The 19,445-nt window shown below is 34.4% G+C and overlaps 2 protein-coding genes across 2 annotated transcripts; both read right to left on the reverse strand.

Moving 5' to 3' along the window:
* Window positions 1-3,034: 3,034 nt before the first annotated feature.
* LOC116028284 (light-inducible protein CPRF2-like) lies at window positions 3,035-8,665 on the reverse strand. Its single transcript, XM_031269933.1, has 6 exons — window positions 7,970-8,665; window positions 6,895-6,991; window positions 5,958-6,141; window positions 5,012-5,087; window positions 4,792-4,917; window positions 3,035-3,693 (listed from the first exon to the last, which is right to left on the reverse strand). Exons 1-6 carry the CDS (start codon window positions 8,405-8,407, stop codon window positions 3,295-3,297), a joined length of 1,320 nt encoding a protein of 439 aa, XP_031125793.1. The 5' UTR covers window positions 8,408-8,665; the 3' UTR covers window positions 3,035-3,294.
* A 323-nt stretch (window positions 8,666-8,988) lies between these two features.
* LOC116029842 lies at window positions 8,989-10,142 on the reverse strand. Its single transcript, XM_031271881.1, has 3 exons — window positions 9,433-10,142; window positions 9,188-9,265; window positions 8,989-9,113 (listed from the first exon to the last, which is right to left on the reverse strand). Exons 1-3 carry the CDS (start codon window positions 9,872-9,874, stop codon window positions 8,989-8,991), a joined length of 645 nt encoding a protein of 214 aa, XP_031127741.1. The 5' UTR covers window positions 9,875-10,142.
* Between the last annotated feature and the right edge of the window lie 9,303 nt (window positions 10,143-19,445).

Here is a 19,445-nt window from a genome sequence, read left to right on the forward strand (position 1 = left end):
TGAGGTAAGGAATTCCCTTAAGTTGGAATTAGTCACTTGAATTTGGATAATTGATTTTGGTTGAAATATGGTGTTTTTTGGAGCTTTGGGGATATTTTTGTATACATGTTCATAGCTTGGGTATGCTTGTATATGTTGTATTTATGTCCATATGGGCTTATACTTGTGAAAATATTGAAGTAAAATCAAGCTAGTCTCTGTCAGTGACTTCCGTGAATTTCTGGGAAAACTTGGTAAGGTATTTTGACTCCATTTTTTGTAGATATGTATTTCAACAAGTGTAGAACCTACATATAAAATTTCATAATGATCGGAGTAGTATAAGTATAGTTTTCGGAATTTTTCCCAAAACTGGACGGAGAGAAAAATATTTCGGACCAAGGGTAAAAAGGGAATTTTCTGTGTTTATTCGTGGATCAAAGTGACCAAAACTTTTGACGGACATCAAGTACTATAAGTTGGGGTTCTACCATAAAAATTTCAAGTGAAAAAGAGTTCGGGAACTATTTTTACCGGCTCAATCTTTCTGACTGCGCCAAGCTGAAATTTTCTGAATTATGCTTAGTATGATTATGGATGTGTTAGTGATAATTGTGAGGTAGTTAGTGAGTTAATGGTGATCAGGTGATGCTAAGGACGTGGATTAATGATAGAGATTAAATGATAATCTCATGATTTTTGGGTTATGGTTAGGCAATGACCTTACCTATTAGAATTTATATATATTTGGATGTACGATATCCTCAAGTTATGATCTAATGGTGTTGATCATAGTGGAAGTTGTTGAGGACGATAGTTAAGGATGTTGGTTGATTTTAAGTGTGAGATGGACATATGAAGTGTATCCAAAAATGTTTATGAAAACTTACGTTGAAAAACGTATGCTATTTTGATATAAAGGTTGTCAAAACCTTATTGTTTGAGAAAATGATGTTTGAAAATCCTTCAAGGGCTAAAGAGGTAGCCGATATCAAATATTGGACTCATTTGTGAAATATGTCCAAAGAAATGATTTAAGAAAGAAAAACTGAAGGAAGGAAAATGTTTTCAAACCCTTAGTTTCTGGAATAAGGTGGGGACCTACGGGAAGGCTTAAATGCCACGGCCCGGGGTTGGAATAAGGGTGGACCTACGGGAGGGCTGGAGTGCCATGGCCCTAGGTTGGGATAAGGAGACCTACGGGAAGGCTGGAAATGCCATGGCCCGAGGTTTGTATGATCAATTCATACTACAGAGCGAAGTCTATTCGCTGAGAAGAGATGGAGTTATGAAAAAAAAAGAAAGCCTCGTGCTTACTCAGGGGAAACTAAGTGAATTTTTTACTATGAAAATTATTGTTACTCTGGGCTGCGGTTCAGATTATTATGAGCATTAGAGCTGCGGTTCTATTTGCAAATGATGAAATTCTTGGAAATGAAAGTTTTGCAAACTTGTCTGAAAGGACATGAAAATGATTTTTTTTAAACTTCTAAACTAAAAATGTTTTCAAACCTTTGTCTACTTTTAAGTGACAAATGGATTTTCTTACTTAGCCGTCGTGCTAACTACACTTCATTGTGTCCTTTATTAGATGCAGATTAGTGTGGACTCTAGTAGCCCGATGAGCTCTAAACAAGATGGGAGTGGATGTCGATGTTGTAAGTTTAGCCTTAACGTTTGGGTATAGGAGAGATACCTGAGCGTGGCGGTAACACCGAGTTTTCTGCTGGTTAGACGCTTCCGCAATGTATTGTAATATTAGGATTTTGTAATAAATCCCAGATGTGAAAATTGGGGTGTTACAGTAATCATTTCTTGTGTCCGGGTTCCTTTCTTTTCTTATGTTTTTGTTTTTATTTGTTATTCAAAATAATCAAATCTGGACTAATAACTATAAGAATATTAATTAATGTTTAATTGGAACCTTTAAATTTTGCATTCAAGATCCACGATACTTTTTCAATTTATATCAGAGTCTGGGGACTTAATCTATTAGTCTAACCGATCTGGCGATCTCGTGTTTCTTGAACACAAGTCTTTGGTGCTTTTTTATGTGTTATCTTTTTGCTTCTAACGTGGTCTTTTTGTTCTGTCTCACCGTGTGTTGAGTGTGTCAGGATGGATAGGCATAAATCTCCTCCCGAGTTAACAAGTGACAACTATTCCGATTGGAAAGCTCGGACAAGGATTTAGTTATGAAAATTGTGTTAAAAGATAGTTTACTTTTTTATGACTTATCTAGAAAAATTATATATAAATATGATGTCAATAGAGAAGATGTATGATTTATAATGTGTTTTCAATTCAAGGTATTTAGTTATGAATATCATTTATCAAGTTTTAATGTGTTTTATTTATTGCTCCCAATAATTAAGATGTCACTCTTATTTGTAAGTTTTATTTTATAAATTTTTATTAATAATTACTTTATTATTTACTATAATAACAATGTGATTGTCTATAAGCTTATTTGGTTTTAAATTGTTTCTTCGTTTTTATAAACTATAATTCTTTATTTATAAAGGCACTGATGTAATTATTAATTATTTTGTATTTAGTAAAGAATCTAGAATTGTTTTCATTATTATTATTGTGTACGCAAAAATGTTAAAAACTTGTAAATCTTATTTCAAGTTATTTGATACTAGTATTTTTTTTCTATTTAATTTAAATTTTAGTTATGAAAATATATATTAATTTCATATAGGGTCCATTTTTGTTGTTGTGCTCTAGACCTATAAAATGATAGGATCGAGCCTGTATGTGGTAGTGCACTTAATATTGCACCATTCAATGATTCTATTGAACTTACCGCATTTTTCTCATTTTTTGTGGTATACCATAAATCACTCATAAGTGCACCACACACCAATACTTAGTGCACCACCGAAGTATACCAAGTGTAATTTTATGGTGCGCTAAGTGCTAGTATCTTGTGCACTTATTATGAGTGCTCTATGTTGCACTTTTGATTGATTTGTGGTGCATTTAGTATTGCACCACTCAACGGGTAGATAAAATAATAATAAAAGCGAGAATATTTTAGGGATATAGGTAGCCTAAGGACTCGTTTCTTAAATTTTAAAAAATCACTAATCCTTTAGTACAATTGTAATTTCATATCAAGTCCAACTATGAACTGACATGATGTAATGACTCGTAAGATGTGAACATTCAATTTATTGAATAGGAACATTATCCAAGTGAATTCACGCAAAATGAATCATTCGATCACTGAAAATAAAACCATTTTCTAGCATGAACCATGGCACAAAATAGTTTTTTTGGTGGATTAGCACAAAGTTTTGATTTATATTAGGTCCCCTTCTGCACATCATTGCTTAACCTGCACTGAGTTCTACATGAACCTCCTGCTTTTCTGCGGATGCGATTCTGCAGGTTTTCCAAGCTGGCCACTCTGTGCATTGAAGCCATCGCTCCCATATTGTTCACCCCTGCTGTTGCAGCAGAATCCTGTCGTGCGTTATCAACCGGAGGGATGTCCAGCAAGCCATTCTGGATGCTAGAATCACGACAAAGGGATTGGTAGTAGTGGTTATCGGCATCTTCTTGCAGCGGTACAGTAGCATCGGCTGATGTGTCGGAAGGGCTATCAGCGAAGGATGGCATGCTCAATGTGGGTATCTCAGGCATGGTTTGGAATAGTGAATGCATCCCAGTAATTCTTTTAACTGTTTCCTCAGCCATTTTCACCTGCAAGAAGACTAAATATTTAGCAATGTTGTAGAAGGCCCTAGGCGCCTGGGGTGCCTAGGTGCCACCTAGGCGACCGAGTAATAATAATAAGAAAAACAGCACACCAAAACTAAAAAAAAAAAACACTCGGCCGAGTTGGGCGCCAAGTTAGCCAACTTGAGCGCCTGTTTGACCGACTCAGGTGCCTAGTTGGCTGACTCTAACGCTTAGGCCGCCTAGTCAGCCGGCAGACTAATGTCGGCCTAAGGGTAAAATCCCTCCGGCCTAGGAGGGCGTAGCGCCTAATTTGTGCCTAGGTGGCCACCTATGCCGATTTTTGCAATAGTGATATTTAGTTTTCAGATGGCAGATATAATCAGCGACTGGAGAAATGAGAATTAATGATAAATACCTTTTCTTAAAGCTTCATTTCATACTAAATAAGGTTACTGCATAAAAAAACTTTCCTGGTCTACATTCTAAACGCAGATGAAGAGTAAAGCAAAGGTCAAAATTTCCTCATTTCTTGGTCCACCACTTTGGTTTATCTAGTATATGTGCACACACAAACAAGGACAAGATATATTAGAACACAATAGGCCACACCCCTAGATCTTCGGAATCTTCATTTTCCATGTAAGTCCACGGGTACTAGCGTGACCCCCAACACAAAACTGCTAGATTTACCTCTTGCATAACCAACTTCAACGACATTATCTAGAGATAACGTCCCTACTCTGATTAAGAAATGGAAACATGGCACATCATGAGTAGTTCAAGAAGCAAACTAAGGTGAGGCGTGATCGATGATATAGTTTGAGAATGGTAGTAATCCTAACTTTCATCAGTGTCCCACATAACTAAGGTGGGGTGTGATTCAAGAAGGAAGTTTGTTCCATGAGTTAAACAAAATGAGCATGCAAGGATTTTAAAATTTCAAAATACAAACACTAATGCTCTAACTAAATAAATATAATTACGCATTAAGCAGCGATGAAGGTCAACGAAATAAAAATGGAAAATATCACTCATAAGAAAAAGAGCTAGAGCTGTTAGGAGAATTACAAACAAACAAACACCAAATTTTCAATATTCACACAATGAACATGTTATTACCTTTGCTCTTAGTGTCTCAACATCCGCTTTCAAGATTCTATTGTCAACTGCTGCGTCGTTGTGTTTTTGGCTTACTTCAGTCAAACGCTTCAATAAAGAGGAGTTTTCAACTTTCAATTCAGAAACCTAGGGAAAACAATGAGTAAACACTTTGGTTAAACTAGTCAAAGAGCATCAACTAAGTAAAAGCAGCACAAATTATGAAAGTAAGAGAATATACCTGCGTCTCCAAGTCTGTCAGATGGACCTGCTTTCTTCTTCTAGAACGTCTAGCTGATTCTCTATTAGATAGCATCCTGGTTAAGATAAAATATTCATAAATTGGAGCATGCTTCTGATGAACTAGCACATCAATAACAACCTTAACCTTTAGAATTTAAAATGATGATATCAACAATGCCACTTAATTGGATGCAAAAGCTTGCTGATTAAGTGAAGGTACACAGATTTAAACATCTCATACTGTAATGCATAACAGCAGATTTTTTTTTCTTCCTCGAATCTAAGTGCAATAAATTAAAAATCATCAACAAATAAACCATCCCATATCAAATTTTGCTTTTCATTTTGTGACCTCCATTAATCTGTTGGAAGTAAATCCAAAATGGAACTTGCAGCATCCAGATACAGCTGCTATTTATAGTCTATCTGAGATGGGAAAATGCTATCCTCTTTGAGACGTTGCAGCAAAGGCCATTGTTCTAAACTTGCAGCAAAGGCCCATTGTAGGGACCACAGTTCAGAACAATGAGACTAAGATGCATCACTGTCAATACAATAGTCTTTTCTTCTACAGAAAGCATATTTATATTTATATTTATATTATATTAATAATAAAATATGGTTTAATTTTGACATACCAAATGCATATTTACAGAAGGTAACTCGTGTAATTGATCAATCAGGCTAGATAACTTACCATCTTTTATGAGAGAGCTCACAACAAAAGTAGAAGTATACAGTTTATTGATAAAGGATAACAACTGCATCATGCATGAAATGGTCTGAGCACCAAGATATATCCATTCCAAAATTTGTCTCTTAACCATAAATCAGATGTGTGCTCATTCTCTATAGATTGAATATGACTGCTTAATCATCTATATTCCTTCTGTTGCTTGTCTTAACAAATAAATTGAGTATCTACAAGTGATAAAAATTCTAACCTCCTCGCACGTTTTACATCAATTTGGTGAGTTGTTTCTGCTTCCTCTTCAGCTTCATCATCATCAGACAGTTCTGAGCCACTTGCTGACTGTGCCCTGGCACTAGATTTCTTCTGCACTGCAGGTAAGGTGGATGTTCCAACAGGCCCTCCGGCATCCCCCTTGGGAAAATCATTCCCAGATCCTACATGGTAAAAGTAACACGCTGAATAATTTCCATAATAATTTATCAAAGCAGGAAACCCTCTTTGGCTCTGGCAATAGGATATGTTTCAACCACAAGCTACTTAATAATATATACTGTTTGCTAAAACTGATGTGAATAAAATGCTGGAAGACTATGAAATTAGGACCAGAACTAAACTGAATGACAAATTTCATCCTTTTTTGTAAGGACATGATTATAGATTTCAGCTGGTTGGTAAAAAACAGATCACCTTAGAGAAGATATGTTTCACTAAAGGTCAATTAACCCAGCAGAATAAGTCCTTAAATCAATTATTATCAACCAATAAACAGTAAGCTTACATTTCTGTGCCTCTACCTAGTAAAACATATCTTCAAGAGCCTTTCTAGACAGGAATGACATGCTTAAAGAAGGGCAATTAAAAAATTTCCCTCTATTTCTCTCAGTTTTCTGTAAATATTTGCAGAACCAAAAGGAATAAATAAACAAATGGTTTGTGCTGCTCTCAAAACAACCCAGAGAACATAAGCTCATAGAGGGAAATATTAAGGCGCTACTGCTGTCAAAAGGAAAACTATGAACAAAATATTCCTTATACTTGATAATAGCAGAAATTTAAACATAACACCAGTAACCGTAACATCCTGTGCAACAATCATTTACCAATTCAAGATGTCTACTCAATTTTCCAGCAATTATGACAGATACATGGCAATTAATATATACAACATCTATAGAAGCACCACTAACCTTTAGGAGGGACCACAGATCCTGGGTTGGAAATGGATGCCTCTAATCCTTTGTCAGGCAACATGGCGGCTGAATCTTGAGGATCCATGCAATTTCCCTGATACATAGAATAAGATAGAAAACAAATAAACAGAGTTTTCCAAAGACCAGTACTTTTCCATTTGATCTGAGACTTAGGCTGCATTTGGAAGAGCGTTAAAGTGACTCACCACTTCGGCCATGTCAGGAGCTCAGCAAGAATATAATGAACTGAATAAATAAAGTAGCCGCTAAAGTGGATTCAATAAAAGGTGTATGACACCATTTTGGAATACAGAAGGGAAGAAAACATTGTCTTTTGAATAAGTGGTCATTTTATTAATAAGAATAGATGATACCGTTTGAAATGAACCATCGTCTGTTTAAGAGCCTAGGGAAGTTCAGTTGAATTATAAAAATGACATTTAGCTCAGCTGAAGAAGTACTGAAGCTGGCAGATTTGTTAGCTTTTATTTTATTGAAAATATGTTGTAACTTCCCAACAAATAGCATATATAAGTAGTTGGGTTAGCCTCCAAGGGATGTACGGATATATGGCAGTTATGATGCATAAACTTGTTCCTTTTCTCTCCATTTCTTCCCTCTCTTCTATGAATTTCTCTTAACCCTATTTCTCTTATTTGCTAGAGTAACAATCCAATGATCCAAGATTGTTACAAGCTTTCCAAGCACCCATTTGACAATGCTAAGGTTGGCGCAGGTTATAGCTTTACCTGCTCCAAGCACTAAAATTTTAAATCGAAAGGTAAGGATCCGATGGAACCTATGGAAGCAGCAGTGAACTAACCAACCGCTCTCCCTATGGCACCCTTAAACAGTTCAGTGAGCCATATATTGGATTCGTTGACAGATTCAACAATAAGAACTGGACATCAAATCATGGTTTCTCAAAAAACACAAGGAGTAGCAAAGCAAGAATAATGAAGTTCATAAAAATCTGAATTTCATTAGATTTTTTTTTTATTCATGCGCCAAATAAGGAGAAATTTCGGGATCTCAAAAGAAAAAAGTGAAAAAAATGCTTTGAGACACTTACACGCGAGAAAGCTACGGCGGCGCAGGCTAAATAGAGACGACTTTTGAGGAATGTCTGATAGTCCTCTGAACCAATGGGAACATTAGCGGCAGGTCCCGCACCAAACGACGTCGTCTTCGCGGTTTCCGCCGCCGACTCCGCCCCGGAGCTCTCGTGACCGAATTTCACATCCCGATCAGCTCCGAGATTCCGATCCGAAACCTCGACGACGTCGTTCTGCGGCAACCGCTGCCGACCAGAGGCAGCAGCAGCAGCAGAAGTAGAAGAACAAGAAGCAGGAGGTGAAGAAGACAAAGTGTGATCAACGGAGGCGGTGGCTTCCTGGAGGAATCGCTGGAAGGCATACTCGGAGGGGCTACGGCTCATCATCATCTTGTCCGCCGGCGCCGGCGGTATGAACCTGTCGACATTCTCGCCCACTGTGAGAACCTTATCCATTTCCAATTTTCCCTACTACACAGAACTGAAGATGATCTTTCCGAATCCCAGGATTTGTCAGCTTATATCTGCTCCGTCCGGTCCTTTGACAGTGACGCACAATGGCAACAGTGGTTTAATTTCCCATAAATATTTCTACTCTACTCCTAACATCGACCCGCAGTTCGATAGCAGCGACAAAGAGCCCTAGTTATTCGGTTGATGAATTTAATAAAATTTCAATTCCCATGATTGTCGGAAGAAATTGAAGATAGAATCAATGCTCCAAATTATCCATTTAGACATTTGGAATGAAATGCTAACACCCTACACTATATATATATATATATANCGTTTGAAATGAACCATCGTCTGTTTAAGAGCCTAGGGAAGTTCAGTTGAATTATAAAAATGACATTTAGCTCAGCTGAAGAAGTACTGAAGCTGGCAGATTTGTTAGCTTTTATTTTATTGAAAATATGTTGTAACTTCCCAACAAATAGCATATATAAGTAGTTGGGTTAGCCTCCAAGGGATGTACGGATATATGGCAGTTATGATGCATAAACTTGTTCCTTTTCTCTCCATTTCTTCCCTCTCTTCTATGAATTTCTCTTAACCCTATTTCTCTTATTTGCTAGAGTAACAATCCAATGATCCAAGATTGTTACAAGCTTTCCAAGCACCCATTTGACAATGCTAAGGTTGGCGCAGGTTATAGCTTTACCTGCTCCAAGCACTAAAATTTTAAATCGAAAGGTAAGGATCCGATGGAACCTATGGAAGCAGCAGTGAACTAACCAACCGCTCTCCCTATGGCACCCTTAAACAGTTCAGTGAGCCATATATTGGATTCGTTGACAGATTCAACAATAAGAACTGGACATCAAATCATGGTTTCTCAAAAAACACAAGGAGTAGCAAAGCAAGAATAATGAAGTTCATAAAAATCTGAATTTCATTAGATTTTTTTTTTATTCATGCGCCAAATAAGGAGAAATTTCGGGATCTCAAAAGAAAAAAGTGAAAAAAATGCTTTGAGACACTTACACGCGAGAAAGCTACGGCGGCGCAGGCTAAATAGAGACGACTTTTGAGGAATGTCTGATAGTCCTCTGAACCAATGGGAACATTAGCGGCAGGTCCCGCACCAAACGACGTCGTCTTCGCGGTTTCCGCCGCCGACTCCGCCCCGGAGCTCTCGTGACCGAATTTCACATCCCGATCAGCTCCGAGATTCCGATCCGAAACCTCGACGACGTCGTTCTGCGGCAACCGCTGCCGACCAGAGGCAGCAGCAGCAGCAGAAGTAGAAGAACAAGAAGCAGGAGGTGAAGAAGACAAAGTGTGATCAACGGAGGCGGTGGCTTCCTGGAGGAATCGCTGGAAGGCATACTCGGAGGGGCTACGGCTCATCATCATCTTGTCCGCCGGCGCCGGCGGTATGAACCTGTCGACATTCTCGCCCACTGTGAGAACCTTATCCATTTCCAATTTTCCCTACTACACAGAACTGAAGATGATCTTTCCGAATCCCAGGATTTGTCAGCTTATATCTGCTCCGTCCGGTCCTTTGACAGTGACGCACAATGGCAACAGTGGTTTAATTTCCCATAAATATTTCTACTCTACTCCTAACATCGACCCGCAGTTCGATAGCAGCGACAAAGAGCCCTAGTTATTCGGTTGATGAATTTAATAAAATTTCAATTCCCATGATTGTCGGAAGAAATTGAAGATAGAATCAATGCTCCAAATTATCCATTTAGACATTTGGAATGAAATGCTAACACCCTACACTATATATATATATATATATATATATATATATATATATATATATATATATATATATATATATATATATATATATATATGGTTCCGGATCAGGTGTGAACCTACCCTGTGGACTAATCCAGATCATCCATTTGTACTGATCTAATGGCTATGAATGCAACTGCACAACAAAGTGTGCGAGATGCACAACATTCACACTATGAATGCACAACAAGCTGAGACCGAATGCTAAACAAATTGAGAATGAATGCACAACAAACTAATAATGAATGCACAACAAACTAAGAATGAATGCACCACAAACTAAGCGTGAAAAATTAAATCTATTGCATATAATTAATCACAACCATTGAATTATTTAAATTAAAGAATCAGATAAGTTCACATGGTCCTCACCTAACTCTAGGTCCTCATTTGATCCTTATATATATATATATATGGTTCAGGTGCAGACTTCTCTTCCTTTGTGAATGTACGAACTAAAGGAAACTTATGCACCTTTGGTTTGAAATTTATACACCTTTAAGTTTGAAATTTATGCACCTAGAGTATGTAAGCTGTGCACTTTAAGAGTTAAACTGATATACCTTAAACTAAAAAGTTGTGTACTTTAAATTTAAATATACGCATATTAAGCTATAAATTTTCGCACCTTAAGCTATAAACTTACGCTCCTTAAACTTTAAATTTACGCACCTTAAACTTTGAACTTACGCAAAATTATCATAATACCACTGCATTTTTTTCTTCATTCTAACCATTGATTTTGGCTAAAGTAATGACTCAGATGTCATCTCAGAGAACTTCTTTGCATTTGATCTCGTGTGTAGTAATAATATAATCCATTTTTAAAAGATTTTTTTTTTCATTTTTAATCTATTCCTCATATTTAGTGCACTACATTCGAGTTATTTAAATTGAAGTAGCATGTAGATGACAAAATTAAATATAAAGATATTGGATTAGTATTTATAAAAATTAGACAACATTGGTGTAAAAATTGATCGAGATCAGAAGATCAAATGTGATAAGTATTTAATACTCGTGTATCAAAATAGAGAATAATTCTAATCAAGATGACTTAGGATAAAAACTTGTAACCACAAGGTCATGAGTTTAAGTCTTAATTTTTTTATTTAAGCCGATCAACTATAAGCAATTTAGGCTAATAAAGAACCGCCAAAGACCTTGTGGTTTAATGACACCCGGTGTCCTGGTTCACATTCCCACATGAATGATGGGAGTGAGTTTGAGCTTTAGTAGAGGCAACTATTGATATATTAATATAAATATCAATAGAACAAAAGCAGAAAAAAAAAAACCTATACATTTATAAGTAAACAAATATTACATTTCTTTTGTTAATTCGAAAAATAGATATTATATTTTTGCTACTCTTTTAATGTAAAACGGTATACTATGAGACAAATCATAACAAATATTATTTTAAAAAATTCAAATAAAAATTTGACACTAAATCAACTTAGAAAACAGAAGAAATGCTATTGTTAGTAATGTAGTGGTGTGCAAGGGATGAATCAGTGCCCCGCTGGTGCCACGTTGCTATGACGTTGGGTCGTTGGTGGATAGGAAGAAGAAAAGAATATACTTTGCGTCTGGTGGGGCCCGCTCCTCCATTCCATTGGATAGACCTACGTGGATCAGCGTGGACCCATTACTGGATAACTTCAATTTTAGCCAACAAACATTGGTTGGTTGGCTCACAATTAAATTATTTGGGCCCCACCAATCGTCTCTTCCCAATTGGTAAGGACATTAACTTTTGTTCGTTTCCGATTCTGCTTATTTTTTGTATCATCATTTGATTCATTCATTCATGCTTTAGTGTGAATTTAGGAAAAAGTGATTGAGATTGTTCATGGTTTCGATTGTAGAAAATTTTAATTGAAAATGTAGGAAGTTTGTGTAACTGATGCAGGTTGGGAAATTGGTCATATAAATTGACTGTCGTTGACAAACAAACTATGTCTAACATTGAGAGAAGGAAATGGGGTTCATAATGGATGTGAATTGCAATGTCTAGTGAATTTGGAGGTGAAGTGGTGCAATGACATGGCCTTTTAGAATGGGATGATTGACAACACCGTAAAAGAAAATTGGATAGAAATGCAAGTGCTCGATGCGACCAAAGCTTTTAAACGTGCGCATGAACTCAGAGGCCGTCTCAATACAACTAAGGATACTTTGGTTAAATGCAAGCCTCCCTAGGAAGACAAAGGTGACTCTTAATGTCTACGGTATGTTTCCCGAAGCGAGAATAGAGCTAGTTGTAGGGTTGCCTTAGAAACAAAGATAGTACGTGTTTAGCGGGGTTCTCAACTGACATAACTACTGATAGGTGGACTCGAGTTTTGAATGTTCACAACTGACATAACTACTGTTAGGAATATAGCAGAATAATGCGGAAGCGAATAATCGAAAATTGAGAATTATAGAAGTTAAATAATAGGGAATAATATAATAATAACAAACGAATTTCTAAATGGGACAATATAATAAATATATATATATATTAAACTCTTAATTAAAAGAGTAACAAAAGAGAATATATATATATATATATTATATATATAAGTAACGTGAGAACAAAGAGACAAGAAAGAATGATTCCAATTACAATTGTATTGATGTAATGGATGAGCAAAAGACAAAGCAAAGTAGCTAATCTATTTATACATCAAAGAAATGCTAGAATTGCGCCAATTGCAAGAAGCACCAAGAATTTCGGAGAACGTGCAGAAACCATGCTGCCATGCGACGTGGAGGGTGGAATTGGTCTTCATGGATTAATTTGAGCCACATGATTATTTTCTAACAGGTTTCATAATGGATGTGAATTGCAATGTCTAGTGAATTTGGAGGTGAAGTGGTGCAATGACATGGCCTTTTAGAATGGGATGATTGACAACACCGTAAAAGAAAATTGGATAGAAATGCAAGTGCTCGATGCGACCAAAGCTTTTAGACGTGCGCATGAACTTAGAGGCCGTCTCCATACAACTAAGGATACTTTGGTTAAATGCAAGCCTCCCTAGGAAGACAAAGGTGACTCTTAATGTCAACGCTATGTTTCCCAAAGCGAGAATAGAGCTAGTTGTAGGGTTGCCTTAGAAACAAAGATAGTACGTGTTTAGCGGGGTTCTCAACTGACATAACTACTGATAGGTGGACTCGAGTTTTGAATGTTCACAATTTACCTTTTAAAAATTCGCCATATGTATACTACGAACACACAATGTGAATGTCCATAATTTACATACTAAATGTTCACTATTTACCTTTTAAAAATTTACAATTTGTATACTACGAACACACAATGTTAACATACATAATTTATGTGTTTTGATTTAGAAACACAATTTATATTCTAAAAATTCACAATTCTAATACTAAAAATACACAGTTTAGGACTAGGGTCAACCTTGCAAGGTGAACCAACTCCTCTATTTTGTGGGCTATCTCCGCCGCAGGCCCGGCCCTGGGCAAGGGCGAGCTGGGCCCACCTCTCTAGTCCACCACCTTTTATATATATACTGTAGATTTTAGTATAAGTATACTTTGTACATTCAAATAAAACAAATATGATTTAGGTTAGTTGGTTAGACTTACCTTAATAAATATGGAGGTTAAGGGCTTGAGTCCCATGACAGCATAGTTTCCATTTTAATACTTTAAAATTTCCGAACTCCATGGTTGTATATATGTTTATTTTTATACTTCAAAATTTTCAAACTTCCATGGTTGCATATATATTTATTTTTATACTTTAATTTATATTACTTTAAATTTTTCCACCCAAGATGAATTTACGGATATTATATATAGTATTAAAATTATAACTTATGGAATTTAATTTTTCCTACCTACTCTTTAGAAGATAAATTTAGAAATATTATATAGTATTCAAATTATAATGTATGAAATTTATTTATATTTTTAATTGTATTTTTTGAGTTTTAACTATGTGATTCTTTTACATTTCTATAATTATAGTGAGATTTATAATATAGATTGATTTGTGATTCATATCAAATTTTGAATCTACTATTCCTATTTGAGAAATTTACTAATATTTAAAACATGTGTTATTTTGTGAACTTTATAATGATTTATGTATATGTAATATATTTTGTGATTTAGTTATGAAATAATTTTAAAAGATAATTTTTTTTATATGAATTATCTAGTCAATGTAGTTTAGAATTTCTATTACGCGTCATTGTATTTATATTAATCTAAAAAAAAAATTGAAATTGATCTAACTAAACGAAAAAGTATTTATAAATATGATATCAATAGAGAATATGCGTGATTTATAATGTGTTTTCTATTCGAACTATTTTATCCAATTAATCATGTTTCATATTTTGTTATGAATATCATTTATCACGTTTTAAAATATTTTAATTTATTGCTCCCGGTAATTAAGATTTCATGCTCGATCTACTCTTGTTTGTAAGTTGTGTATTATATTTTTTAATTAATAAATACTTTATTATTTATTATAATAACAATGTGATGGTTTATAAGCTTATTTCGTTTTCAATTGTCTATTCATTTTTATAAACTATAATTCTTTATTTATGAAGTCACACACACACACACATATATATATACAATTATTGAATATTTTGTATTTTTTAAGTCAACAAAGACAAATTCATTCGTAACTAATGAAAGCATCTAGAGTTATTTTCATTATTATTATTGTATATGCAAAATTGTTAAAAAACTTATAAATCTTATTTCAAGTTATTTGACATTAATTTTTTCCATGTAGCCACACACGCACGCGCGCACACAGACATATATAGGGACTCTTGACTTTGCACAAAGAGTCAACAGTTACCTCCACTAAGGCTCGAACTCACTCCCCTCTATGTGAGGCTCGAACCTACTCCCCTCCATGTGAGAAGTGTAAACTGGGAGCCACTAGATCACAAGGTTTTTAGCTATTACAACTTAATTCCAACTTTTAATAGTTCATGAAATCTAATTGTCATATCATGTATAGTTGAAGAGTCTATTTGCCTATTTTTCATAGATAAGTGATAAGGAATATCATTTAGTCATATCTTCATATATGTGCTTGATATATACACCTGGGACCCAGAGGTGCATGCAATACCTGAGCATGACTGACCCCCAATGGATCTTACCCAGCCCATGCTTAGTTCAAAGGTATTCCCTTAGGGATTATCCGTTTTTGTGCCCCGGGCCTCGCAGCCGAGATAGAATTTTCGAGCCCATATGATCAAGAGGGTTACCCCGAACGCTAAGCCTTCATCATTAGATAACAAACATAGTTGCATCTATTCGTCCGACCACCTCGTAGTAATATAAACGTTAGGAATCTCTTTGCACGTGACGTATCTAAGATGCCTTTGGTCTCCCACGTGCATGCGAGACACATAGCTAACATGCCGACATGTGTCTCTCCAACCATTTATATAAGGCGCATTTAAAGCCTTAGGAAGGAACTTTTGAACTTCGATACCTACTCCACTTATGCTCGAAGCTGCCTGAGAATATATACTTCTACCGAATACCATACCTCAATGTATTTGCCACATCAATAGGAGTTTTTATATTAAATGAAATTATTATTTAAAAAAAAACACTACATGAATTTGTAAAAAAAAAAAATGTAATATTACCCGTACTCTTATTTTGTATTTTATTTGTACTCTTTATTAATATGATTTGTCTGATGTAGACAAAAAATAATATAGTTTTAAATAATTTTTTTTAATAAAATTAAGAATGGTCATTCTTGTGTGAGACTGTCTCACGGATCTTTATTCATGAGACGGGTCGGGTCAAAATAAAATGTAATACTTTATCCATAATTTAATATTGCATTTGCTAGTATAAGTATTATATTTCATGTTGATCCAACTCGTCTCACGAATAAAGATTTGTGAAATGCTCTCAAACAAGTTTTTGCCAATTAAGAATAATGTCAATAATTTTATCCAAAACATACACGTCATTTTCCTCGTAAAAATTCAAAGATTTGGTATTCTGGTCAATAAAAAAATTAATAATATATCACAAGTAATATACTTTAAAATGAATGGCTATTGGCGTATGCTGCATCACGCCAACGTGGCGCGAATGATGTGAAGAAACAAATCGACAAGAAATAGGTTGACAAATGAAGCGATTTGTAGGAGTTGTAGATAAGGTTTAGCCATTCACATCATCATTAGGTTGAAGAAAACATGCAATCTATGGAGCCCTTTTCGATATTATTATTCTTATTATTATTATTATTATTATTATTATTATTATTTTATTTTTAATTAATTTCAATTTTAGTTCTTTGAATATTACACATTTACACTTTTTAAATGTTTAAATTCAAATTTAGTCTGGTTTAGTGTTTACATATTGAAAATGTGTCATTCTTTAATGGTAAATTTGGTTTTTCAATTATTACATATTTTATTTTTAGTTATTGAGTTCAAAATTGACTAGGTTGGCGAATTCAATTCATTTCTCTAATTATTAAAATAGTATCCCTTTTAGTTACTATAAATCTATAATATTGAAAATATGTCCTTTTTTTTTAGTACTACTTACTCATCGAACCAATAACCTCCTATTTAGGAAAGTCACTTCATGCCACTTAACCACAATGTCTCTTTTAGTAAAAGTGGTAGCTTTTTTATTAATAGTTAGAGAACCAAATATTGGTAATGTTTGGTAATATAGTTAGTTTATCGGCTATTTTTGGCTTATTTGACCACTATTAGTTGTTTGACTTGGTTAAATAGTTAATATAAGTGGTTGATTAATTAGCTTTTTGTAACAACTCTAAAAATCTAAAATTCAAAAAACTGTTCAAAGTAGTTTTTTCGATCAAATTTTTGAGAAAGTTATTTTGCGTGTAATCAACTCGCAAATTATATTGTGGACCATGTTTCACAATGCATAGTGGACCATGTCATGGCTAATACTGTAGTTATGTTGAGCTGATATTACAGTTGTGTTGAACAGATACTGTAGTTGTGTTGAAAGGGAACTGCAGTTGCGCGGAACAGAGATCGTTCATCCGTTCAACACAACTGCAGTTCAACATAACTGCAGTATCTGTTCAACACAACTGCAGTATGAGTTCAACACAACTGCAATTCCAGACGGATGAAGCGGTCTCTATTCCGCGCAACTGCAGTTCCCTTTCAACACAACTACAGTATCAGTTCAACACAACTGCAGTATCAGTTCAATACAATTGCAATATCAGTTATGACCCATGGTCCATAGTATAACTACTGGTAATCAACTACCAGTTAACAATTAATTTACCAAATATCTATTTACAATTAGCTAATGCTATCGACTAGTCAAACTCACTAATCCAATCAGCTAACAACTATTTACCAAACACTACTCATAATAAATTTGAATGTGATGATTAAAAGGAAAAAAAAAAAAAAAAAAGTCGATGTATCAAAATTAGAAGTCTTTGTCTTTTAGAACCATAATTTTCTTTTAGGACGGATCATAATTTTACGAAGCCCTTGCGGTATTCAAATCCACCAAAACAATTGTTAAAGGTCAAAGTCAACAAATTAAAAATTCAGAAGTATTAAGCCGGTGAAATGTTAGTCTATCAGTCAATTTTAGCTTATTTAAGCACTATTAGTTATTTGACTTTGTTAAAAAATTAATATAAGTGTTCGGTTAATCAACTTTTTGTAACTCCAAAATGCTAAAATTCAAAAAGTTGCTCAAAGTAACTTTTTCAATTAACTTTTTGAGAAATGTCAATTAGCTTTTTTGAGAAAAGAAATTATATCAAACAACTATATAACTCAATCATCTAATAGATATAAGCTAATAGTGATTTACCAAACAAGGCCAGTGTGTTAAAGTAACATTATGATTTAATTTAGAGTGGTAAATAGTCTAATATATAGTGCATTTATTTTTAAAAAAGAAAGGGAAATGCTATTGTAAAATATGGTAATACAATTCCTATTTGTACTACAATTCTACATTAAATTAAATTACTACTAATAAGAAAAAATCCGAAAATTACTACTAATTTTTATACCAATCATTTAAATTTTATTTTTGAATCAATTTCAATTCTAGCTACTTTTATTTTTTATTTTGTATACTTTAATCAAAGTGACATAATAATAATAATAATAATAATAATAATAATAATAATAATAATAATAATAATCTATATATCTATATTACTAATAAAAACAAAATCCTACTTTTGCAACTTCCCGTCCAAACACTTAGTAGTAGTAATAATAATAATAATAATAATAAGAAGAAGAAGGAATAATGGAAAAGAATCGATAAAAAAAAAAACTCTCATGTCTGAAATACAATTCTACTTACTACTACACTACAAACCTTCGGGAAGGAAATCTACAGCTCTTGAAGGATTTGTAATTAAAAATGTTGTCTATGATGGGGGAAGTCATGAAGATGAAATTGTTAGAAGTAAACAACCGCGTCCTAGAAGAAGCCCCGGTACTTGAAGAAGTTCCAACTTTCGAGTTGGAAAACCAACAAAGGAGGAGATTGAAAGTTAAAACGAGAACGATACATTGAGGTAGTGTGGAAGACAAAGACTCGAACAGTAAAATTCATAATCCCACTCTTGACATTAATCTTGACAACATGTGTGTTCAATCTCGCGATAATAATACTTTTGGCATGGGTGCGAATGACTCCCATATGGCTTGTGATGACATTCTTGATGAGCAAAATAGTACTTGTTTCTTCTTTTGAGAGGATGATTCCATAGAAATATGTGGTACATTGATTAATGATTGTGAGGATTCTCTTTTGTCTGGTGATGAATATGTTTGTTTCAATTTTTGGGAGGATGAATCCTTTAATTTGTATGATAACGGGGCGACAAATGAGGGTGCCGATGTTTCATTTTACTTATGTGAGGATGAGGGTGATTTTTTTAGTACAACTAATATTTTCGCCCGTGCGTTGCACGGAATAGATTTGTTATAATATTTAAAAAATATTTGGATCAATATACAATTATATATATTATAACATCGAATATTATATAGCGCAATTGATGAAATTGATTGGATCGATTATGTTTTATGATGTTTTCCTTTGAATTAGAACAAATAATTGTCCAATTACCCGGGCGTGGATAAATTTTTTTTATTATATATTGAGATAATAAAAATAAAGATGAAATTATAAAAAATTCTAATATTGAACGTGTACATTTATTTGATTATAA

Source organism: Ipomoea triloba, chromosome 9 (genome assembly GCF_003576645.1).
Source record: "Ipomoea triloba cultivar NCNSP0323 chromosome 9, ASM357664v1".
NCBI classification, from domain to species: domain Eukaryota; kingdom Viridiplantae; phylum Streptophyta; class Magnoliopsida; order Solanales; family Convolvulaceae; genus Ipomoea; species Ipomoea triloba.